The sequence below is a fragment of the Macrosteles quadrilineatus genome, unplaced genomic scaffold (assembly GCF_028750875.1).
Source record: "Macrosteles quadrilineatus isolate MER2022 unplaced genomic scaffold, UCM_ALF_1.0 Scaffold_1__1_contigs__length_201487025, whole genome shotgun sequence".
Taxonomy (NCBI): Eukaryota; Metazoa; Arthropoda; class Insecta; order Hemiptera; family Cicadellidae; genus Macrosteles; species Macrosteles quadrilineatus.
This window is the reverse complement of record NW_026542594.1, coordinates 21,459,154-21,486,529: the sequence shown is the minus strand read 5'-3', so window position 1 is coordinate 21,486,529 and position 27,376 is coordinate 21,459,154. Positions and strand designations below refer to the sequence as shown.

General features: G+C 34.2%; 1 protein-coding gene across 1 annotated transcript in view; it reads right to left on the bottom strand.

Annotated features, from left to right (window-relative positions):
• Positions 1-1,852: 1,852 nt before the first annotated feature.
• Positions 1,853-27,376, bottom strand: part of LOC128995092 (uncharacterized) — a 38,158-nt gene continuing 12,634 nt past the window's right edge. The window contains exons 6-13 of the mRNA XM_054419986.1: positions 26,369-26,589; positions 20,994-21,125; positions 18,702-18,780; positions 12,221-12,402; positions 11,013-11,211; positions 10,181-10,390; positions 9,339-9,563; positions 1,853-2,605 (exon numbers count right to left, since the gene is read on the bottom strand). Of these exons, the coding sequence (XP_054275961.1) occupies positions 2,085-2,605; positions 9,339-9,563; positions 10,181-10,390; positions 11,013-11,211; positions 12,221-12,402; positions 18,702-18,780; positions 20,994-21,125; positions 26,369-26,589 (1,769 nt within the window). The 3' untranslated portion in view covers positions 1,853-2,084. The remainder of the gene's footprint in view (positions 2,606-9,338; positions 9,564-10,180; positions 10,391-11,012; positions 11,212-12,220; positions 12,403-18,701; positions 18,781-20,993; positions 21,126-26,368; positions 26,590-27,376) is intronic.

Genomic DNA, 27,376 nt, shown 5'->3' with positions numbered 1-27,376 from the left:
AAGGGGAGGAGCCCTAAAATAAATCACCTTTCGTGTTACCAATCGTGAATTTGATTGATCATAAACTTTAAAATAATACATCAATAGTAAAAATCGGTTTAGTAGTGTTGTTAGAAAAGGAATGTAACAAGGAAACTTCTTACTGTATTAAATATTAGTTGGCTAACATTAAACCCATGTATTTTATCCTTATTGTTTACACCAGTCATGAAAGACAAAGTTAACACAGTGTACTCAATGTTCTGGTACATTAATCAAATATTGCAACACATTGGTGCAGTCAGAAATAACTCAGTTTGGCTCACACCATCACGCCCCCTGATTACAAGTTGCCAAACTCACTTTGTTTATACCATCACCATCACAATGTAAACATATCACAAACCTTGCAAAGGTTACCCTAGAACCATATGATCAGTTATCAACACATTTTCCAATACTCTGAAAATAACTACAAATACCCCCGCCGCAGCAAACCTGCAGACTAAGCAAATTTCAACTTTTCTGTTTACATTTTTACTAAAATATTTCCATAAATATGACATATTTTATTTCCAATTTAAATAACATTAGATTTAACGAGTGCTTAGGTTTGCTGCTACGGGGAAGGTCAAAAGTGTTTTTGACCATACGTCCATAGTATAGGATGAAATAAATAAATTGCCAAATGTTATCAATAAAATAGCAACCCCTATTGAGTGACCCCTCATTTTGAAGGATTTGTCAAAAGAAACACAATTAAGCAAACCCGAGGGTGATATCTCACCCCAAGCCAAAATAGCAGGTATTCCAAAATTTGATTTACTGTATGTGAAAAGGCACCAATTTCACAAATAATGGAAAGAAATCTGTATTATAGAAATATTCTGTTTGTAGAATTGATTGTTAACATAGCTTCTGCAATTTTTTACATCAACAGTATTATTTCAACCCCTTTAGCAGGGTAAGTGGTAGGGGTGACATATTTTTTCCAATAACAACCCCTATTGAGTGACCCCTCATTTTGTTTGTTAAAAGAAAATCAATGACGCAAACCCGAGGTAGATATTTCACCCCTAGCCTAAATGGCGGGTATTCCAAATTTTATTTTGGTAAAAAAACACCCATTTTGGAATATCTGCCATTTTGGCTAGGGGTGAGACATTCGCCTCGAATTTGCGTCATTGTGTTTCTTTTGACAAACCCTTCAAAAAGAGGGGTCACTCAATAGGGGTTGCTATTTGAAAAAAATAAGTCACCCCCTACCCCCTACCCTGTTAGTGGGTTTAAAAAATATGTTTGATGTAAAAAATTGCGGAACATTTGTTAACAATTATTGCCACAAACAGAATATTTCAATCTATTTCGGTTTTAACAATACAGATTTGTTTCAATACTTAATTTACACACTGTATATATAACAGTACAAAAATTGCAATGTTAATTTTTGAAGAGTCAAAATAAAATAAAATTAACCCATAACACCTCCTTTCTCCACATAGATGATTTAAAAATCTATGGTGTTTTTGGCTTCTAAGGATCCCAAAAAAAGTTTTACATTATTCCTAACATGATTACTACAGTATGTAGTGGCTTCTTTCTTATAGAGGGACATTCCTAAAAAGACCTTTTTCTTTGTGAATCATAATTATATAGAATTGTTTAAAATTAAATTTCCAAAGATTTTATAAAACTAAACTAGATTTGATTGGGAAAGATAAATAAAATTAAGATAATTTTATATTTTTACTATGCATAATTGATAATAAATTACAGTTATTTACAAATAAATTAAATAAATAATTATATTAAATATTATACTAACAACTAAATAAATAAAACTAAAATGAATAAGAAGTACAGAAATGACTTTAACTAAATGTGTCAAGAGTAAATACAATTCATTATAATGATAAGTTAAAACGGTTTTATCTGTACAGTGGGAGTAAACATGAGCTTCAGTAGTTTTTAATATTGACAATGGTTGAAATATTTATAAAAACTATAAATGCACTATTGTAAATTTGATATTCTAAACCATTTAAGGTTATTCCAGAGGTGCAGCAACATTACATTGATCAAACAAAGTACCGTATTATAACCTATCACATTGCCGTAACACTACTGTTAACCCCCTTAACGGGGACTTTACTATTAACTCCATTTACTGGGACATTACTACTGACTTTCTTACTCGGGACATTACTATTGCTTACCTTCAAAGGAACGCTACTACCTTCCTTTACTGGGGTATTACTATTACTTCCTTTTAAAGGAACTTTACTGTTACCCTTTGTTGGGACATTAGTATTAGCTCCTTTTTTTGGTGCATTACCATTAGTACCTCCCTTTACATTGGGATTACTATTACCCTCCCTAGGTGGGACAATAACATCAACTCCTTTTGTTGGAACACTACTACTGCCTCCTTTCAATGGGACATCTGTCAGACTGCTGTTGCCCCCCACCTCAACATGACGCAGAGGTCCGCCCCAGTTCTTGTACTGATGACATCGTGGCAAGTCAAGCGGGGGCCTCTTCATCTGCCATCTCTCACCTACCTGGATGATGGCTGACATGCCAGCCGTCAGGTGGTATGAGAAGTGGCAGTGGTAAAGCCAGTAGCCTGTGGAAAAGTTTCAATTGTTCAAATTATCAAACCATCTAACTACTGTCATAATAATTGAGCGGAGCGAGCGAAGCGAGCGAAGCTCTTATACGTCGACTCTTATGCATTTCGTAATACGCAAACTCCTCCTAGACGGTTGAATCAATCGTTTTCAAATTTTGCATGGTGATAAATACCATACCGGTGAGTGCCAACATCTATATGGCGTTAAAAAAGTCCCTCAGGAATCCGCCCCACTGGGTCTCAAAGTTTCAATGTAATCCTTATGGAAGCAATATTTGACACATAAACAAAAACATATGATCAGCTGTTGACTTTTAAATGTAGTAAATAAAGAAATAGCTGATAGCATTATTCCACAGATATTAGAACAGAAACGGTATGGATCATAAATATAATCAAATGACGACACTAGCTTGAGGTCCGTGACGTAGGAAGTGGTGAAGGAAGTAGTAAAGGTGAGCAGTCTGGAGTGTGGAAACTGTTTATGACGATTAGATTAAGGTATCTGCATTCCTAAAATTCTATGGAAAGGGAGGAAAACAGGTCCGTGGCATAGGAAGTGGTGAAGGAAGTAGTCAAGGTGAGCTATCCGGAGTGTGGGAACCGTTTATGACGATTAGATTAAGGTATCTGCAATCCTAAAATGCTATTGGAAGGGATGGAAACAGGTCCGCGACGTAGGAAGTGCCGACGAAGTGGTGAAGTAATTAGTAAAGGCGAGCTGTTCGGGGTGTGGGATCTGTTTATGACCATTATATTAAGGTATTTGCAATCCTATGATGGTATGGGAAGGGAGGAAAACAGGTCCGTGACGTAGGAAGTGGTAAAGGAAGTAGTCAAGGCGAGCTGTCCGGAGTGTGGAATTTGTTTATGACGATTAGTTTAAGGTATCTGCAATTCTAAAATGCTATGGAAAGGGAGGGAAAGAGGTCCGTGACGTAGGGGGTGGTGAAGGAAGTAGTAAAGGCGAGCAGTCCGGAGTGTGGGAACTGTTAATGAAGATTAGATTAATGGATCTGCAATCCTAAAATGCTATGGGAAGGGAGGAAAACAGGTCCGCGACTTTGGAAGGGGTGAAGGAAGTAGTCAAGGCGAGTAGTCCGGAGTGTGGGAACTGTTTATGGCGATTATATAAGGGTATTGGCAATACTAAAATGCTATGGGAAGGGAGGGAAACAGGTCCGTGACGTAGGAAGTGGTAAAGGAAGTAGTCAAGGCGAGCTGTCTGGAGTGTGGGAACTGTTTATGACGATTAGATTATGGTATTTGCAATCCTAAAATGCTATGGGATGGGAGGAAAACAGGTCCACGACGTTGGAAGGGGTGAAGGAAGTAGTCAAGGCGAGTAGTATGGAGTTTGGGAACTGTTAATGACGATTAGATTAAGGGATCTGCAATCCTAAAATGCTATGGGAAGGAAGGAAAACAGGTCCGGGACGTAGGAAGTGGTGAAGGAGGTAGTAAGGTGAGTAGTGTGGAGTGTGGAAACTGGAAACCGTTTGTAGCAGTTAGATTAATGTATCTGCAATGCTGAAATGCTATGAGAAGGGGTGGAAGCATGCCCACGACATAGGAAATGGTGAAAGAAGTTGTAAAGGCTAGCAGTGCGGAGTGTGGGGAATGTTTGTGGCAATTAGATTAACGTATCTAAAATACTAAAATGCTATGGAAAGTGATGAAAACAGGTCCACGACGTAGGAAGTGGCCTAGGAAGTAGCAAAGTATGATCACAGTGTGAGAACCATCTGTGGCAGTTAGATTTAATGTATCTTCAATCCTAAAATGCTATGAAAGGGAAGGAAACATGTCTATGACGTAGGATATGGTGAAGGAAGTAGTAAGGCCAGCAGTGCAGAGTGTGGGAACTGTCTTTAGCAAATACATTAACGTATCTGCAATCCTAAAAAGCTATGGGAAGAGAGGGAAACAGGTCCACGACGTAGGGGGTGGTGAAGGAAGTAGTAAAGGTGAGCAGTGTTGAGTGTGGGAATGGATTAATGTATCTGCAATGGTAAAATGCTATGGGAAGAGACTGTAGACTGTAGGTTAAAATGATTACGAAGCACGAATCTATACATATTTTCGATACATTCAATCGTTTACAATCGAAATTTCCAACTGAGTTGACAACAGCTGATGTTCATTCCATAGAGGCTAAAAGCAATTTATACTCCCTAAAGAGTAAAAATGCTCCTTTAGACCCTCAACGCATTCAACGATTGTTTTTACTGCAGTATGACAAAAACAATATAATATAAACCCTTGATGACTCCGCTCAATTTTGTGGATGCCTCTGCGAATGCCACCTAGTAGAGTTAATCAGTTTTTCTCTTGTATGATAGTTGATAGTCATCTTACATTGGCAGAGGGTAAATAAAATACAGTATGGCTAATGACACTTGAAACAAATTTACTCTTGTATACTATTAACAAGACGGTAAATGGTACATATAAAAGATGGTAATGGTGATCGATTTTGATTGTACACTCCAATCATCGTCAGGCCCAATAGGCGAATGACAAGAATCGTGAATGGCATTGCTACTTATATCCTATTGGCTACCGGAAATACCGGCCAAGGAGTTTCTATAAGTAGGCCTAAGTACAACTGGAATCCAAATATAATTATTCATTAATCAGCTTATTTCCTTTTTTACATTTGTTTGCTATTTTTTGTTTTTTTATTCATTGTTATTTCTACATGGTTAACATTTTAAAATTGAAATAAGCTAAATTTTGACTCCAGTTGTACATATAGAAACATTTTGCCCGGAACTTCCGGTAGCCAATCCTTCTGTAGTAGGGGCGCCCTAGAGGTTCTTGTCATTCATCTATTGGGTCTGATGATAGTTGGAGTGTACCATCATTCAAAATCGATCACCATGCACTTACCATATTTTATACCAAGTGTCTCAAAAGTCCCACCCCTCTGTTGTTATTACTTTTATTAATAGAGATAAAATTATAAAATTCAGGGAATGTTTATATGGTCAAAAATGAATGTTTTGGTATATGTAAATTTTCACCCACTCCCCCCAAAAGGGGTAGTTTGAGGGAAGATGAAATTTCCAAATGTAAATGAGTTATAAATAATTGTAAAGGTCATAAAAAAAGAAAAAGAATGGCGCAAACTAGAGATCTCTACGTCAACTCTATCAAAAGTGATGGCAGTTAAATATTTTATTTTAGTCACAATACAAATAAAAACTTATTTGTGTAAATATATGAAATACCCCCCGCAGCAAACCTGCAGACTAAGCGAATTTCAACTTGTCTGATTACATATTTACTCAAATATTTCCATAAATAAGACATATTTATTTCCAACGAGTGTACATGTTGCTCGAATTCGAGCAATTGCAAAGTATTACAGGAGTTATTTCAAAACGAATAACAGTCATATTTACAATGAGTTTAAAAGAGTCAACTCAAAGATTACCGCGGTGTGTAACTCAGACCATGTTTATCTTCGTTATTGAAAAACCTAAAGCATTCCGTCCGGTTTTCTCCTTCTCAAAATGCCTCGCTGTACAGGCAACACAGGTCAATTGAGAACGAATAGTGGGCCAATTGAGAACGAAAAGTCGTTTTGGGGTAGTGTTAGGGCGCATTTGTAGCCTAATAGTTGAGATTGTCCTGGGTCAGGTGCTGACTGTGATAAGTTAAGCCTATTTTACGCGCCACTATGTGTAGCTGCGGTCGTTATCACGATTACGCCTCCTGTCAGTCCTGGCTATGTTTCGTTGTCGTCGCGTCGGAGGAATTTAAAAGAAAAAACAACAAATAAACAAATTATAGCTACACAAAACAACGATAAATGCACAAATTTAAGTTACAATCATGCCAACACGATCCGTCATAGCGACACAAAACAACGATAATTACACAAATTTAAGGTACAACCATACTAACGCGATCCGTCTTGAAGGTTATGTTTACACAAACTCAAATAGTAAATAAATGTACTTAATGCGTTTCATTGAATTGAAAAATAAATAACAGCAATTAAATTATACAGCTGATCAAAATGTAAACAATTATGTTCTTCATAAGGATAACATGGGAACTTTCAAAGCCATTGGGGCAGAGCCCAAGGGACTTTTTCAAAAATGTAAGGCCAGTTTGCAAATATACGCGACACGCTCTTTCCAATGAGACGTCAATGGTTAAAATTGGTTAAGAAATGGCAGAGGAGTTCAACCGACAAAGTTTCATGTAGCGTATTAATTATATAGAATTAAATAACATTAGATTTAATGAGTGCTTAGGTTTGCTGCTACAGGGAAGGTAAACAGTGTTTTTTGACCAAACGTCAATAGTATAGAATGAAATAAATAAATTTGCCAAATTTGATCAACATAATATATCCATAAACAAGTAAACTACAACAGTTTTCATTTTCTTCATAAGACTAACATGGGAATTTTAAATTTGCACTTTTTTTAATTTTCTCCGTAACCATTAGGCATACAACAATGCTTCAATGTACTAAATTATTTATTTTTTAAGCTCTACAAAATGGTTGGGAAAGAAATTCCAAAATTGTATGGGAAAACCCATTAAAACCCCCATAAAACCCCCCATAAACCCGGGTTCCCATGGTTCGATCATGCTGGTTCGTGAACTCGTTCGAATAAATGTAGGTTTACATGTTTATATATATATATATATATATATATATATATTATATATATATAGCTATATATCCTATATATATCCTATATCCTATATATATATATATAGGATTATATATATATAGCCTAGATGGGTTCATATATATAGCCTATGAATTCGAACGGATGGTATTTTTGGTCTCTAGGGACCTCAAAACGAAAAATTAAATCGGTCCCGGATCCAGGTCTTACCATGAGTACTACGGTAATAGCTTATCCCCTATACGCCACTCATCCTACACTCCCCAAGTAGCAAAAATCGTTGGCAAATCGTTGGCCCAACGTTTCTGTTGATCGTTGGCCAACGGTATGTTTTGGCACTAAGTCTTACGGTTGGCCAACCAACCAATTTTTGCGGAAGGGCCAACCATCCCATTGGGCCCAAACATAAAAAACACAGAATAATACAGATTTAGTATGAAAAGCATAATTATCAGTTGAGTAAATTGATTAAATAGTTCATAAAAACTAATTTTGAAAAAAAAACAAGACAAAATTATTTGGCCGTGCAAATGTAAAAAAAATTTTTACAATATCTTGCTTCTTTTTAAATGCAGGGATATAATGCACCACTGTCTGAAAAACTCGCAAGGGGTACGATTATCTCAGTTCGATATCTGAAGAAGAAGATGGTAGTACTGTATATACCGAATGTCACCATTTGTGACAAATAAAGAGCAATAAATGAATCAATGATGAGAAGTTATATGGTGAAATCGACGAAAACTCCTAATCGTTTTCTCAGGCGAAATACATAATAAGGCCATGTAGGCCTACATCTGTCCAATTATCATCTTTCGTTTGCATAGGGGGTCTTAGTCTCTTTGCCCCTTATTGGATAAACCTCTGGATGATTACCATGGAATAAACCACTATCTAATAATTCATAATCCATTTAACGGAGAGAATCTATAGATAAAACCGTATACGGTTTTACCAAATTTAGTAAAATTTCCCAACTTTAAAAATCGATTGTCGGTATTGATGAATTAAAAAACATCCTACACAGAATTTTGTGTTCTTCAACTAACTACAGGTACATTTTTGTTAGCATGCGTCGTTTTGGAGTTGTAAGCCAAAAACTAATCAAATAATCAACCTTTGGCCATGTTGATGAAATAGCCATCTTTGAAAAGCTGCCAAAAAGCTCAGTCGATTTCAACTTATTTAACACCAATCAAGGCAAAATTTGATGCACTAAAAGAAACCTTCAGACAACAATTTCCGTAGGATTCATCATTCAGGAGTTAAGCAAAAAACTGAAAAGAGTGCAAAATGTTCATAGTTTTGGACTCCCAAAACTTAAGCAGATTTCAGAATCCATCGCAAACTCAGAGGACTCTTATTTGGTACCTCCAAAAGGTGTTAAAACATGTTCCAGCTTTAGAAGATTTTTTGGAGAGCACTCCCTATATTTGATCTAATTTGCCTGGACTATTTACTTAAACACAAGCATAATTAAAATAACATGAAACAGAACGATGAAAGGAACTAAAATAAGGTAATTTGTCCTTAAATAGAGCCGGAAGAAAGAAAATGATTTATTACGGGTATACCTGTAATGAGCTATATCCTAAAACAAGCCTACATAATTAATTTTATTTTGAATACTTAAACAAGGTACTTTTGCAATCACTAAGATTAGGCTAAGACATAGCCTCAATCTCTCATGGTACAGAGCTGACAGTTTACCTCAGTTTATCTAAATATGGCAGATTGAGTTGAGATTAGCTGAGAAAAGGATCCAGAATTTAGAGTGAGAAGTAAGATCCAATCTCGCAAGCCACTCTGCACTGTGATTGGTTCAAAATGATGTCATCTGTATTTCGTGCCAACCAAAACGAATTTTGAGTTTCAAATTTGGAAATTTTGTGCCTTTTATTTCCAAATGAGTCACTCAACTAGTGACTACCAAATCACTTCTCAACTGTTGAATTTAAAAAATACCAAATCCTGTTGGTTGAGTTGAGTGTTGCCGATTGACTCAACTGTCAACCATTTCAAAAATAGGGCCCCAGATGTTTCTTTTATTACTGGATTGTTGGATCCATCACCTGGATTATCAGCAAGCACTCTGACAACTGCATATCCTGTGGCAGGAACAGTGACAGTATCCTTGGCAGGAAGATGATCCCTGATCTTCCTCGGACCCTTGAGTCTCTCCTGCAGGATCTTCAGTCCCTTGGGATAAGGCTCAGAGTAGACTCCTTGCTCCAGGATGTAGAAGTCATGGCCGTGGATGTGGAACGGATGGGTGATTCCGGCAATACTTGGGGCAGCTAAAAAATATGAGTATTTTAATTTTGCTTTTAACCAAACTTTGATGAACAAGGTGATAGTGGTGAATTGGTATCTCGATGCACTACAAATCCATGACAATGATGTTGTGGGTTTGATCCCGGTATTAATGACCAACATTTTTATCAGTATGGTTCACTCTGGCACTGTATTGGCTCATGACTCATCAATTTGCTTGATATATTCCGTGCACAGACTAGAGGCCCATGGTGACGACTAATGATCAAATGAAAGGTCAAAAGAAGCTGGCTCCCACTTAAAACACCAACAAACAAACAAGCATATGGAATGAAAACATGTTCTATAAAGTTTATTTATATCCCAGTACCTGTAGTTGTTTATGGACAAAAATTACTGTTCACTTTTCAAACAAAAATTACAAAATAATCTCAAAACTTTTAAGTCTTTAAATAGTTACTTAAAATCTTTCCAAAAGTCGTTTTCAAATGATTTATGACAGTTTAAGTACACTTTGTTGCAAAAATGCATATAACAGGGCCTTTTCCATGAATTGAAAGAAAGACCTTTTTATAGAATGGGTGGAAAAGGCTGTATAGCCATTACAATTTTTTATTCCAAAACCTGACCAGTTACTTACAAGTGTCAGCAATGATGATTTCTACAACAGCCCCGAGGGGAACTTTGATCAGATTGAGGCACTCGCAGATCTCTTCCTTGCAGCCTCCAGGAGAACAGAACAGTTCTGGTGGAATATCCGATATCTGTGTCAGTAGAGGGGAGGGCGGCACAACGTTGGACACATTGTTGATAAGGGCAGCCATGTGCTGATTAAACAACGGGACTGGAACTGAACAAGATATTTAAATTAGAAATAATAGCAATAATTGTCTTTGTGATGAGAATTTCCCAAACACATTTCATAACCAAATCCACACAAGAGCTGACTGTTTTAGATAAATATGTTGTTATATAATAAAGAAATTTACTGACAAGATAATGTCAAATCTGGCTGATCCATTGAAGAAAAGTGACGCTAAGGATAAACTGTACATTTACGACAGCATATGAGGTATTCATAAAATAGAGCTGTCCATAAACTAAGGTCTCCACTTAGTTAGCAACCAAACAAGGTAGCTTGTAATCGACACAATTATATGCCCTGTTCTTGCCCTCATCCTCTACTATTCTAGCAGGTTACCACTCCTATGTGAAGATTAGTCTCTTTATAGTATCTGATAATGCTGTGAAGGAAAAAATCCCCCTGTGAATAAATTGTGCTATGTAGGTTTCTGTGGTTTGAACTGAAGTGTCATTCCTTTCTAAATCCATTGCTAGTTGATGGGCATGATTGCGAATTGACAGCAAATCAGAGCAAACCGGCAAAGAGGAATACAAGGAAAACAGTTATTATCTTATAGAAGCAAAATTTTCTGAGACAAATTAGGTATTTAAGTTTTCAAATCTCATACCGAAATATTTGTGGTATGTGTTGGACTCAAACAGTTCCTGTATCGTGTAGGTGTGGAAACCAAATGCCATTGTCAGTCTAATGTCAGGCTTGCTGCGTAGAACTGCTTTTGGAGTGCTGGCCTTGGCTTGCAGCTGACTCACACATACTCCCTTCTCTAGTGAATGCTCTGTACACTTGGAGTTACGAGGGTTCATTGTCTGAAACAAGTATTAATAATGAATACTTTTAAACAACGAATTTAAACTGTTCCTAGGAATGCAGAATACCATTATTTTGTTATGATATATTTGCTACCATTGTTGTCAGACCCTTTTGCATTTCACTTTTTTAGGACTCCTTGATTATCAAGCGTTTAAAATGTTCCTTAAGAATTTGCAGATCTTGGTCCCCAATTTTTGCAGGGGATTTCTTATTTTAAGAGGATTAATTTATTATAAGATTCCCCAGAATCTTGCAGACTCCTATTGGGTCGTCTCCCTGAAGAAGTAGTGTATCACTGAATCATGTTTTAAAATTATGTTAAAGCCCAGTAACTGTGTACCAAGTTTTAAAGCCCTGTATTTATTACTTTTTGAAATATTTAACCGTCCCGGGACTTTTTTCCACCCTCTATACATTAATAAATTGTTTTGTGGCTCTAAAATTTATACCATTATTTATTTTTATTAAGTGCAGGCATTAATCATAAACATTTAAATATCAACTTAAACAACACAAAATAAAATATTGGAATTGGAAGTACAATATTATATTTAGAAACTAACAATATGCTTTTATTAGTCATAGCCATAGTCAAGAATCTTTATTCATACGTATACATGGTTGTACATGAATAGTGTCAAATAAATTAAAAACTAATGCTTAAGACTAAGATAAAGCCATTTTTAATTTATTTATAGAGTATAAGGACAGGTCCATCAAATATTCCGTGAGGGATTTTTATTAAAAATATTCAGTTTTTGTTCTGTTTTAATTTTTAAAGTAATACATTTTTAAAATTCATATCTTGCATTGACAGTCTTTTTTTTAAGAGCTCTAATTAGTCCCTTCCCTTTGACACACCCTCTCAGCACCCTCTCTCTCACCCTCCCCCAGCTATCACTCTTGCTTTCTCACCCCTCCTCCAACCAACCTAGAACTGAGAGGTCAAACGACTGTGATTTAAGAGGATTTTGATCTGGAACATAGCCATACACCCATACGTACGTAGCCAGTGTTGAAGCCCAGCAGGGCATCCCAGTGAGGCAGTGTAGGTTTGGAAGTGTGAGCTCCTTCGTATTGCAACACTGCAGCTTGTGACGCAGCTGTACAGCCACCCATCCCTCTCACTAGGATCCAGTAGGAGGCAGCTACCTGGGTAGTCTCTATCACCACATCGTACCTCTCACCTGCAAAGTAATAAACTAAATAATAAAGAAAATCACTATTTTATGTAAGGTGTAATAGAGTATCAAATTTGTTGTTTGATGATTTTCTGCCAATATTTTCCATCACTAAAATGGCAATCAAAGAAAAAAAATGCAACAAAGCTCTGGGCGAAGATAGGATCACAGCAGAGTTATGAAAGAAATGGAAAATTTGTTAAAAAAAATTGCCTTAAACTAAATATTGATAAAACCCAAGGTATCAAATTTTCAGGCAGAAATGAAAGAGCATTAAATAGTTTTTTTTTTCAATCTATATAAATAAAATTAGAGTTTTGTCTGTACTATGCTCAGAATTATATACTTTTAGGTTATTTTTACGTTTTATACATTAAAGAAGCAGAAACGAGTCTTATCTCTATTTCTGTCTGTCTGTCTGTCTGTCTGTCTTTCCCTTTGTCTGTAACACTCAAGATGGCATTTTACGCAATCTTCTCCGTGAAAACCAGAGTACCTATCAAGATCCAAGTCATTTTAATGTATTCACTGGATTGGCGAGAGTGTCTTTAGTGATTTAAATATAGCCTCACTACTTTGTAAATAAAATTACGGACGTTCAAAAATGCAGTTTTGTGCGATTTTTGTCAAATTTTCGTTCAATTTTTATCACATAATCGTCTATGAAATAACGAACAGCTGTTCGGATCAAGATTATTTTTTCTAGCTGTCAATGATATGTTTACAAATGTTGTTTACAAATACCGCAACCATTTCGAATCACGTTTTGAAAGCAAATCCCAACCAAGTGAGATTAAAAACGTTTTTCTTACATATTTAATTAATCGCAAGTGCAATAATATAGTCTAATAGTGTAACCGTAAATGAAATTAAATAACTAGACATCGTCCAAATCGGAACCAGAAATTCTTTGAGTATAAAATGTTTCTTGAGTTTTGACAACCAGAAAGAAGACCTTGGATCAGTGTTGTATAGGGCTGGGACACTGAAATGATCGTCGCCAATAGCTTACAAAAAAGGTTTCCACTCATTGACGGCGCTTCAATGGCGGTTGTGTAAAGTTATAAGTAAAAAATCACAACTGCAGTGGGTGATTGTAATAGAGGTTTAACAGAGGAAGTGCTAAACTCGCTTTTCCAATGTGTCACTTTCTGTTTCTACTCACCGTGTGATGCAATCGCTGGACCATACAGCCAATAGGCCCATAGCTCATATCTTGGGTACGTAAGCCTACATATTTATTCATAACAACCTTTTTGACGACGATCCTTGATACAGGTACTTTTCCATAGAATACATGGCCTACCTACTTAAGAAATGTAATTACAAATGACCAAAACCCCAACATTGTGTGATTTTCGTCACATTTCCTTCTAATGTTAATAGATATACTAATCATTGTTTAGAGAATGCGTAATCTATTAAATAACAAAAAGTTGTTTGGGTAAGGTTGTTTTTTTTTCAAACTGACACCGATAAGTTTACGCTATAACTTTTTACGAGAAAATCCAAAAGCAAGAGATCAATAACCTCGGGACTAGATATTAATGTATTTAATTGGTCGGATGTACTACAGTTCTTAGGTAGGTTCTTACGTAGGTACTGGTTCTTTTCCTTAGAACCGTTGGTAGCTGCTAGAATCATTTTTACGTAGGTACCAACACATCACTGTAGTTTACAAATTAGTTATCGTTGGTATTGCACCTTATTTATTAGAGCCGTCCTTATTCAATTTAAGTGATGTCTTAACTCTGTATAAGTTTTGCTTTTTCTGTCTGGATTCCAAATCTTAGCTTACCCGGTATGCTAAGAAAATGATAACCTATTTGAGTAAAACATTTGTTGGGCAAACCATCATGAATTGTTTACGCCTTTATATTGTTTATGTATCAATAGTTCGTGGCCTTTTTTGGATTGTTGTGTGTATGTCTGTTGGTAACGCATTAATGTCCTTATTTCTCAGTGTTTCACGGAATGGACAAGAGCACCTTTGATACTGAAAATGTCAACCGGAATAAAGTGTTATATGGTGAGGTTGAGGTAGTACTTTAAATACGTTTAAGTTAACCGATGTGGAAAGTAACTTTCAATTAGGCCTACTTTAGGGCTACGCTTCATGGATCTATAAAACATTTTTTAGTTTAATCATTGGACATATGGACCATGACGATCCGGGTAACATTTAATTGCGAAGCATTTATTTTGGCTTGAACTGTCAGATACTGTATTTGCGAAGGTTTATATAATAATTTTGCCAGCATATCAGCAAATATTCAAACTAACTGCTGTTCTTAATCTATATAAATAAATCTTAATATAAGAAGGTTTCAACTGACTACTATAAGATCCCCGTGCGTAGAACGGGCACACAGCTAGTTTAGTCTATTTAAATAAATCCCTAGGTATTCATCTAGATGAAAATACTACCTGGAAGGTGCATCTAGATGTATACAGAAAAAAATTAGATACGCATCATCTGTCTTTGTCAACTTGAGAGAATGTGTCACCATTGAAGTACTTAAAATGGTTTATCATGCGTATGTAGAATCCATCTTGAGATATGGTGTGATTTTGTGGGGACAGGCAACTGATGCAAAAACTATTTTTAGACTTCAGAAATGAATCATTCGAATTATGACTAATTCCCACCCCAGAAGCCCTTGTGAATCTGAGTTCTGAAAAAACCTTAACAAACAAGCCCGTATAACGCCATATCACCCAAAAAGCAATGGGTTGGACGGTGTGTTTGGACATTCAAAGAATGCATGTTTGCACAAAAGCTTAAAAGTATCCTGTTTGCGTACAGAACATCTCCAAAGAGATCAACCAGCCTTTATGATGTTTAGTAGTGAATTACAAACAAAGCTGGACCTACTTATCTCAGACGTAGATTCTAAATTAGATGAAGTATAGATTCTTTAATACTTTTACTTTTATACTTTTCTTTGAAATGGCGACCATACAAAGTAGGTATTTTAAGCCAAGTATGAATGGAGATGAGTGTATGATGAGTGGCACGATCTTGTAGTCTTGTTAGTGACCGACATATTCCTTAGACACAGCTGTTAATGAATAGCCCATACAGCTAATGACGACTAAGGGACCTACAGTTTATAGTGGAATCCGAACCACTTTTTTCCTTGGTATATACGAATTGGTCTAATTATCAGGATAGTACTACGGATAGTCGTAGTACTCACCCGTGCGGACGTTAATCCACACCAGGGAGTATCGCATCCACAGTGCATGCCTATAAATATCCACAATTCTAAATTAGATCAAGTTAGACAACGTTTGGACAAGCATGAATCAAAATTAAAAGTATTATAAGAGAATGACAATGTTTGGATTTTAAATAGATCAGGATCAAGTTTCAGGATCAAGATAGTGAGAATAAATGGGCCCTATTCATATCTTGTCAACATTCATGGTACGAACAGAAGATTCCATCCAGGTCATTTGCGAATGGCAGCCAGCTCTTAGAAGAAGGGGGATATGCAATGTACCAGCTGGTGTTTTATTGTCAAACTAGGTGAAACCCGTCGAAATCGACGGTTACTTTCAATGCTTACTAATTCAACTAACTGTGATAAATTGAGTGAAATAATACATATTTTGAGCATTTAGCATTGTTTAAAGATTAATAAGTGTAAAACAATAATGATATTAATTGCCTTAGTTACCAAATATAGTTGATCATTCAATGAATAAAATATTTCCCATACTGTACGTCATCGGAGTTGTTAGTATGCTATCTGGTATCTCTTCCTTTGGAAGAACCTTTAAATAGTATTAAAATCGTATTGGTGGATCTTTTGTAGTTAAACACTTCCGTGATTTTATCAGTGTAATGCAGATTAATCTACGATTTTATTTAAAAAAATATATCCGTTTGTTGGGAAGAGACGTTCTAACTTCAAAGAGAGGTATATCCGTTACATTGTAAGTTTGATTTTTCCTTCGTCACGTCGCGTCAGTTCATATCGTACTTCTGTGCCAATGAATAACCCTCTAGCACAGTTTTGAGAAATAAATTGGTTGTGAGGTTACTGTTAAAGCTGGAATTCCTTGACATGGGGGAAGTCAGTTAGTTGGCTCAGCCTTATCAATTACATAACATTGTCAATATAATCTCTCTACAGAATGTTAGGTGTAGTGAAATATAACTTACTTGAAGTGAAGTTGGCTTTTATTCTTGAACTTTAGGGGCCTCCTCATTTATATGGTCGTGCGGCTTCATTGGCAACAAATAATGCAAATGACATAGGAATGTGGCATTTCCAAAAAGCAAAAAATAATGTAAATTGACTGTTACGTAAATATTGATGTTTATGCATTGTTAATCAACGTATTTTATGAAGGATAAAGTGATCTAGTTTAAAAGGAATATGACCTTTCTGTCATGACAGTAGCTATTTGCTTATTGGGACATTTTTTACAGCCAAAATAATGTGTTATTTTCAATAATGTTACCAACCCAGTGGGCCACGGTCCGTAATATAGGCCACTGCAAATAATTTGTCAAGATAGGTACCATTTTAGGCAAGGTTTCTGTGTTTGGATGCTATTAGACACGGTAAGAGCACAATAAAATTCTTCTGCAGGTGAATAATTTGTTGGACAAATATAAGCCGAATTATAAATGTCACAATGCGAGTTTGAGCATTTTGTAACTATATGGGTAAGTTACATCGATTTTTTTAGGCTGCTGCTCAGTGCTCACTTTAAAAATATATATTTTATAGATAAATTAAATGGTTTTTGTTGCTGAGTAGCGCTAGTAAACATGCACATCCCTTTTTCGTTAGTCTAATAACATTCAAAGGCTCTCTAAGAGTTCAAGTTCTTATTTGTATACATATCTATAGGCTATTATGTTTTCACTAAGCTGAATGAATACATCGAAGTAACCTCTCTGAAGAGTCTGCAGTATATTGCAGTTTTCCAGCTTAATGACTTTCTAAATCATGCACATATTTCTAAATAAACATTGTAAAATGTTTTATCCAGTTTGCTGTAAACTACTATTAATTTAACAAAATATGGACACGGCTCAAATGGGCACCGTGCCTTTCTGCACTTGTACCGTATTATTTTGTATTGTATTACACAATCGAAGATTTTTCCAATGATTGAAAACATGTATGTCAATGATCTCATGAACCTATGATGATCTGTCTAGAATAATATGATAAAATATAGGGAAAATGTGTGAAAAAGGCAGACACCAACCCGTAAAATAGATACCTATAAGATAGGTAGTTCAATAAGAAATAATCGTAAGAGTTACTGTGATAAAAGGATTTTCCACTGATTTCGTAATGGAACGTTATATTGCAAAACATAACATAATACGGAAGAAAGTCAATTTTAAAATCAGAAAATAACATTGCAAATACTTCTTTTGGACAATTCAGTAACTCCCAATAAAAATGTGTGTTGTTTTTGTTCAAAATACAATTTTAAAATTAACAGCTGTTTCATTAAAAAAAATATTATCCACATGGCCAAAATGTAAACAAATATGTGGAGGGATCTTTAAAGGCTTCTGGGGCAGAGCCCTAAGCGAATTTACTTTGTTTTTCTTTTGATAACGCATCTACAGACCAAGACCTTTCTTTGGACACCTCTACTAATTTTCTACGCCCATCAGTTCTCTCAAATTAGTGGAGACAATGTTTCCAATTAAATATTCAGATTCCCCATGTTAATCTTATGGGAGGAACCCCAACTTTGATGGAAGATACTGCCCAAACTAATAAAGATATCAAAAAACTAAAAAGACTTTGCAAAACTACAGATCAGGGCCATTTTTTTGACCCTTTAATCATCAAAATCGGTCCAAAAATGAGGGAGGAGTTCTGTTCACAAAAATCGGCTTAGCGTATTATATGTATAGATGTTTTTAATATTAATTATTGTTCATAGGTTTTAAGTTTATTTGTTTTGTTTACTCAACTTAAATACACATCTATTAGTATAATAAACCTCAACATTACAACCAGGGGCCCATTTCAAAATAAAGTACAAACTATTATTAGTAAATCAGCTGATCGCCCAATGCAAATCTAATGGAAATTACAAGTTACAGGGGCCCATTTCATAATAAAGTACAAACTAATATTATTAGTAAATCAGCTGATTGCCCAATGCAAATCTAATGGAAATTACAAGTTACAAGTTGTAACTTGTAGCTTATTATGAAATGGGCCCCAGGTTGTAACTTGTAACTTGTAGTTTATTATGAAATGGGCCCCAGGGTCTAGCTAAAGTTACCAGTTAGTTAGGGGGTAGGTGTAACTTACCAGCTGACATGACGATGGAGTCCACAACCCGAGGTTCAATGGGCATGTCATCAACACTGATTACCTTCAATTTGTGTTCCTGAAATCAGAGATTAATATATCAGATGTTAACAAATAATCATCCACTTACCAGTTAGTAGTTAGATATTTATTGAGTTACTAAAAGAAATAGTTTTTTGTCACTAAGCCTTTTTTAGATTTGATTGCTTTAAATATATAAACTCTTGCCATAGCATATTTTTTTAATTTTTTTTTTAAATTTTGGGCAAAAATTTTACTCCAATAGAAAAGTATTCTGGTACCTAAAGAGATTATTATTATTAAATATATATCGAGAACCTGTTTTGTGGCTCAAGTGAATAAATTAAAATATGAGGCAGATGAAAATGTTTTCTAGCAATAATAAACTATCCAATATACCACAAACGTGTTGATGTAACTAGTCATTTGATCAACAGTGCAAAATAAATTAATGCTTTAGAAAAATATTTTTCATAATATATAAAAAATATTGGTTTTTCTCTTCCGAGTTGGTTCGGTTCTTCTAGTGCCACCATAGATTTTCAAAGTTTTGGTCTTAAATTAAAGGTATGCACACACAGGGTTGTCCTCAAGCATGGGCATTAATTTATTTCATTTTTACAATATCCTATATTTTGGTCAAAGAACCTTCAGTAAAATACAAGATTTCATTTGAGCTATTGGTTATTAAGATCAGACTTACCTGAAGCCCGCGGCTGAATCTCGAATGAACAATAATAATAATTGTAATTAATTATTTTATTTTTTTTTAGTTATTTTATATGTCTTGGTCTTAAAATCCTCCTAGAAATAAATGCTTTCATTTGAGATACTGATTTTTTGAATGAGTTAAGTTCGATATACTGTATTACTCAATAAAAAAACATATTTCAATGCTGCGGAGCACGTGAAAACATATTTCACAGGGTCCTATAGTCATTTTTTTTAATATTTACGTAGTAAACCACCAAATATAGCCAATATGTTGTTTTGAAGAATTTGATGGTTATTGTTTTGTTTTCTTAATTTTTTCTAATACATTGATTTTATAAAGGAACTAGCTGTTTTGCCTGTGCTTCGCTTGGGTGAACTTTTAAATTGGAAAATCAATTTATCACCTTCTGATATAGCTGTAAATGACCATTATTAGCAATTGAGATGGAGAGACCATCCTAGGGATCATAATCAGATGATGGAAATAAACTACCAAATTGAATTGATTACTTGTCCAATGACTTAGGCAATAAGCAAGATGCTGCTTTCAACTATTTTTGTGTGTGTCCAAAACAAAGTCATCTGGAAAGCACTGTGGTATTTCCTTGATTTATACAGACAAACTTTCACCCTCAAGGGTGATCACTAACGATGAGGACATTAGGGAGGTTAAGACAATAACCCGCTCCCATCACTCATCCTCTCTGCTTCACTTTTTTATTTGATCACAGACATTGGCCATAAACCATTTCACAACCACAGTTAAAATCTAAGGCTTACCTTACAATCCTATTTTTTTTATAGTAGAGACCTAGGTTTCTACATCAAACCTAAATGGATTTTTACAACGAAAAATCTTTATATTTCAGCTATTTCTTATTCGATCTTTTTGAACTTGATATCGTTTGATAGATAATTAAAAATGCTAAATAAAAGTATGCATGACATTTTTCATAAAATCTGCCATTTTTGAGTAATTTTAGTTTAGAATTTTTAAAAGGTCGCCAATTTGAAATTTTAGGTTGAACCGAGATGAATTTTTTTTCAAACGGGTCTCTTCTACCTTAATATTCATACCAAGTTTCAAAAAGATCATGAAAATAATAAAAAATACAAAATGGTGGATATCTGGATGATTTTGGAAAAAATGTTACAGTATTCTTGATTTTCTCTTTAATTTGACCCAAGGAATCACTGAGTAAAATATGTCCCCACCGTTTTTGAACACCCATATTACACTTATAATGTTGACTCACATGAGGGTAAATACATATAAAAGATGGCAAGTGGTGATCGATTGTCAAGATGGTGGACACTCCAATCATCATCAGACCCAATAGGTTAAACATGTTTCAAGTTCAAGTGTTATTACATGTACTTTGATTTACTTTCTGGAAATTCAATAACACGTCATATTGCATGCTGATAAAGAAAATATTCATGAATTTGAATATTACATTAGGACTATTGGGAGGTATATGGACGTTTTCAGATATGCTAGAAAATTTGGCTAAAAAGTTTGTAGTTGAAAAGATATTTAAAACTTAGCAAAAATACCTGTATAGTGATGCGGAACGGACAAGCAAGACAGGATCCACTGACAATACGGAAGCGATATCTGTGACCATGCTTCACTTTGAACTCTGAGAGAGGACTCTTGTCTGGGCCATACAAGTCATAGAGACCTCTCTGAAACCCAAAATATAGTAATTAACAATATCTGTGACCATGCTTCACTTTGAACTCTGAGAGAGGACTCTTGTCTGGGCCATACCCCTAGTGGAAGAGATCAATATATATCAAGACAAAAATTGTATATTGATATCAATACGTATTTGGGCCAATACACATACATATCAATACAATTAAAAAGGATCCGAGTCATTAGCTTTATTTGAAAATAATTTGTAGCTTGTTAAAAAAACAATTTTTAATTTGTTTCAACACATTGAATCATATCAACTATTCACTAAAAATAAAATAAAAATGAAAAAGTAAAAATATTCTTGGCAGAAAGTTCACAGTGTTCCCGAGTTTTGAACCAGGGACTCCAGCATAGAAGCCGGATGTCTTAGCCATTACACCACGGACGCTTCATGTTTGAGTGTGTAAAGATAGCCATTTTGAATGTGAGAAGCTGTATTAGGCCTCATAATTTAACTTGAAAAAGATTTTTCAATGGCATTTGTGTCATTTCAAGCATGTATATGCTTTAACATGTTTCAAAACTGTTTTATTACCAGTTCTAACAGTTTTCTTGCTACTTTCGGTGATATGAATAGTGTCAAATACAATTTATTTTTATTGATTTCTAGAAATAAGGAATTCAATAATGAATTTGTGAGTGATGTTTATCCCTAACGATAACCCAATAAGCAAAAAAAATGTAAAAGTTGTCGAAAGCTGTATTACAATTGTTGTATAACAATTTTAAAACATTTTGATTTTTAAACTTCATATTACAACAATTTTGATATAAGATTGAAACAATTTTAAAATTGTTTAACAATAAGTTTTTTGCATTTGAAAAAATAAGTTTCAATACGAGCTGTAACTGTTTTGCAACATTTTTAAAATTGTTTTACAATCAGTTTTTTGAAGTTTAAGAAAATAAGTTTTAATACAAGTTGTAAACTGTTTTACAACAATTTTAAAGTTGTTTAGCAATCAGTTTTTGGCAGTTAAAAAAATAAGTTTTAATACAAGTTGTTTTACAACAATTTTAAAATTATATATTTTTAAATTATATTGAGTTTTAGGTACCTCAGCTAACGTCTATGACCTAAAACTAGAGTTTTTCCTTTTTTCAAAAATAACATTTTTATTACTGTTTATTTCACAAGTTTACATTGATATTTTGTATAATCCATAATGTTCGTATGCGATACATTTTAGAGATATTTTGCATCTTATTTACCCGTATTGATGTCTATTGATTTATATTGACATCTAACATATTTAAAAAAATATTCTGTATTGATATCAATGAACGATTTGTTTGCTCTAATGATCTATATTGTTATATTTTATGTTTATAGATGTCTAGTGATATGTATTGACTAAGTTTTCAGTGATGTCTATTTGTTTGTATAAACTTGTTAATGATATCCATGAACATTGATATCACTAAGCATCTAGTGATAACAATAGATTTTTTCAATTGATTTCTATTGATGTCTTCCACTAGGGACAAGTCATAGAGACCTCTCTGAAACCCAAAAAATAGTAATTAACAATATCTGTGACCATGCTTCACTTTGAACTCTGAGAGAGGACTCTTGTCTGGGCCATAGACCTCTCTGAATCATGGCTAAACTCTGTTGGTACACTTGAGAAAAAAAGCAATTAAAAACAAAACTGTTTAGGCGCATTAAAATACTATCATTTCATACTTTAACTTACAAAGGAACTTTTAAAAATTTAAATGATTTTTGTTTGATTATTCATGCAAACATTTTACTTTGTTATAATTATTAGTGATGTGTTGGAACCTAAAGGCAATGCTTGGTACCATTGGCTCTTACAAACATCACTTATTAAAACACATAATGAGTAGGCTACAGTAGGTTTACTTTTTTGTTATAGGTGGCAAGGTTACTCGTACCAAGAACTGATTTTTATTAGAGTCTGTTTCTGATATTAAACTTAAAAATGCGATGACACATCACTGATTATTAATTTGTCTAGACTTAATGTTATCTATAATATTAAAACGAAACAGGGTTTTTTATTTCACGATTCTGAATCAACTACTCGACAGATTTTCATGATTTTTGTGTTGAAAGAAAGATAATTTTGAGAACTAGGGAATGTCGAAGCCATAATTTTAGTTTAGGGTCCCAGTTATTTAGAAATTAAGTTTTAATTTTTGAAAAGTCTAGCAGCCGACGCTAAGATTCTAAACTAGCTTTTGGTGTAATATAATTTGTTTAACATAACAGCTGTAAAGATTCAGCGTTTGTAACACGAATTCAGCATTTGGATAAAATTAAAAGACATACTAAGGGTTGACTTATTTATACTATGCGTAATGCTAACCATAACCATTGATACATTCAATCCTTCGATAAGAGGATGACAGATTATTTAAATATACATAGCCCTAGTAGCACAAATATGTATTTTATAAATATTTTATATATTTAAAGTTGTATTTGATAGAACCTCGAATAATATATATATATAATATATCTTTAATAATAGTTTGATATATTCAAATATATATTTAAAATATTACCAAAAAGCAATGCAAAATGTAAATTAAATACAAGTTTTGAATATATAAAATAGATTCATAATATATATTGATAAAACAAGTATAGAATCTATAATATACATATTTTATATTTATATTTTTCCTATTAAATATTTAAAAAAATTGTGTGTTGAGAATATTTTAAATATATATATAAAATATTTTTGAAACTATATTATATATTTAAATTATTTATAAATATATTTTGAAACACGTCAGATATTTTTATTAATAAAATCATATTATATTTGTAGAATATATAGCCTATAATTTTTTATAATTAGCAAATAAATAATTTGCATCTTTTTGTTTTTTATAGTGTCTATCAATTTATACATGCATTTTTTGTATGGTAATTGCTATTGTGAAAGCGTTAAAATTAAGTTAATAATAATACGTACTCTGAATGGTGTCACTCTATCATACACGTAAAGAAAAAAATAGCATATAGTTAAGAGGCAGGATACATGTTCGACAGCTACATTTGGGTCAAACAAAAAAAAGTGTTGATGGGTTTTATTTTTTTAATTGCAATATGTGACGATGAATGTGATCATAGAAATCTCGAATGATTGGCTAGAAAAGGGTGCTAGTGACTGGCGACCTTTTAAGAAACTAATGACGGTTGTATATGATGTTCTAAAAATAATTATTTGATTTACATATGCCATAAATTACATAATATTTGTCATAGTATTTAAATTAATTTTTGTAGTTTACTGTATTTGTATTCGTGGAGACTACTCACTATTCACTACAGCACTATTCAACTCAACTACTTGATGCCAAAACAGATTAACAGAATCATATTAAACTATAGTATCAAAAATATTTCAAGTATTGCAACCATTGCAACTGAGGGCCACTAATTCACCATTTTAAAACTAATTCTAACAACAATCACAAGTAGCTCAGAGGTAAGGTAGGAGACTCACAAGTCGAAGGGCCCAGGTTCGAGACCCACTCGGGCTGAAAAAATTTTATCCAGTATTTTTTTCAAAATTTGTTTTTATGAACTATTTAATCAATTTACTCAACTGATAATTGTGTTTTTCATACTAAATCTTTATTATTTTGTGTTTTTATGTTTAGGCCCCATGGGATGTTTGAAAGAGATATTAAATACATTTTTTATTTAAATATTATTCACTGAAATATATTATTGGAACATATTTTTTTAATATTTAATAGATTCAAAAATATATTTTTTATATATTTAATATATTTTAAATATTATATAAAATTGACATTAATACACACTTGAGATGTATAAAATAGATTTTAAATATATTTATTCATATGTATTTAATATATATTTGTGCTACTAGGGAGGTAAAATACTAGGATGTTCAAAGGATTTTTTAAATAAATCTTTGTAATCTTCGGTTTGTTTTAGTGCAATATAATTTTCTTTTAACTAACAGCTGGTTGGATATAAACATGTTCTGTAGAACCAGTAGAACTTTGAGGTTATTTTATTTACTCTGATTTGTCATTGATTTTTAGGAAATAAGTAAGATTAGTAGACCACCGAGAAAAGTAACACCATCGATGTATACAAGTTGAGGCTCTGTACATAGTCTTAAAAAAAAGATATGCAAATTATTATACTGGTCAACTTTTTTAGGAAAGGGTAGGAAAATCCATTTTTTACACGTTTTAAAAAGTTGTTTGGCATGTGTTTAGTTGTGGTTACATTTGGAGGCACTGAATATTTTATAGTTTAAATAAATGAATATGGGGAATTACGATGTACATTGATTCAATGAGGGTGGTTTAATTATCAAGGATATTAGAACTGATAACGGTATGGATAATAAACATAGACAATTAATTACGTCACTAGCTTTACTAGCGTGTTTATGTTTTAAATTGTGTATAGTATGAGTAATTGTATTGTGGTGATATTGATTAACCCTTAGAGTGCCAGGCGAGAAATAAAAGTAACGCTCAAAAAATGCCGATGATTTTTCCCGAAGGTCGCGCTAAAAATGCCGAGCGCGATCTGGCGATTTTTAGGTTAAAATTTCGTAAAAATTGAATTTTCGATATTTCGACCAACGAAAATCGATGTATCGCATCTAGTAACTTTCGACTCAATGTTAATATATGGGTTAAAAGAATCCGAGTATCCATTCGGTTGTTATGACAACTGTTCGATCATTACGAAACGTCCGGTCAGCCGGACGATGGCACTTTTGGCTCGTTCTAAAAACGTCCGGTCGGCCGGACGTCGGCACTTTTGGCTCGTTTTAAAAACGTCCGGTTCCCCGGAGGTTGGCACTCAAAGGGTTAGGGAAGAGGAAATTATGCGATGGAATTGGAAGGTGATATCGTTGACTAGGCCTTTACACTTCTCAATTGATAATTACTCTTTCTACTGTAGGCTGCAGTAAAATTTGTTTTTATGCAAGTAAGCTAGCTGTTCTGAATTATACACAGTTTTAACTGACTACTCCCGTACGTAGGACGGGCTAACACCTCGTTATTTAATAAAATATTTTGAGTATTTACTCAAAGCCTGCAATTTACAGCTTCAATCATTAAATGTTTATGTTATTGAAATATTAATGGTTGGGGGGGGGGATAAGTAAAACTCAAAACTCTAGACAATAGCCTCCTCCTAGAATCCGTCCTGGAGCCACTCCTGTTTCCATTACAAACTGCATGTACTAACCACAAACACTCCTCTCCCATTGATCAAGTAGGAGTCTGGGTTCTGTCCTGTGAGTTTCTTGATGAGTCCAGGTAGGCCCTCCGCACTCATGGGGTGCATCCAGTCCTGAACAATGACTGTGTGGGACGGAAGGTCAAAGTCATACAGATCCCTCACAGGGTTGTCCTCATCAGGCTGACGGATTACCAAACTGCCCACTATCCCGTCTGCTTTCTGAAGTCCTACAAGTTGAATCATATATATTATTAGTTTGTTAGGCTTTCTAAAGTAAGTTCTGTTCTAAAGTACATCAGGGCCCAAGAAGACTGCACAACTTAATTTCCTTATCACTGGAAAACCGTTGAATCACATTAATTATGTACACATTTTACTCTGTATTCAAGGATGAAGGTGATGTGGAGTGTAATTATCTATGTAACTTTGTTACTCACAGGGGTGCCCAGAGGGGGGGGGGTACTGTGGCGCAAACAGGAATTTTTGGAAGAGGGCTTTTTTTGAGAGGATTTTGGGGGGGATATTTTTTTGCTAGCTGTCATAATGAATATATTATTTTGTATAAGCAGCCCGAAAATGTGTTTCTAAGTAGCTCACTATCAACACCAACAACATTTTGCCATTCGTAATTAAGATAGCTTCTAAGAATGGTTAAAACGCACCTTGTCAGGCAATCCTTAATACCAGTGTCAAATTTTACTTGATGTTTTGGTGGTTTTTTAACTCCACCATCGTCAGGATTTACAAAAGATTCACTTCTGGAGGATCAATTCACGCGTGCACATTGCCGTAGGTTGGCAGGACTGGAAGTAAACTGAATCAGGTTCAGGTTATAACGGACCGACGTGGTCTCTGGATTGTCGTCTGCATTTTCAACAGCTGATATTGGACTATTGTAGTGACTGAGAAGAGTGTTGAAAATATAATGGGATTCAAATTAATTTTATGTATTTGTATATTTCAAACTCCTAAGGCCTATCTGTTATCGTTTTGTGTTTTTTGTACAAACAGATT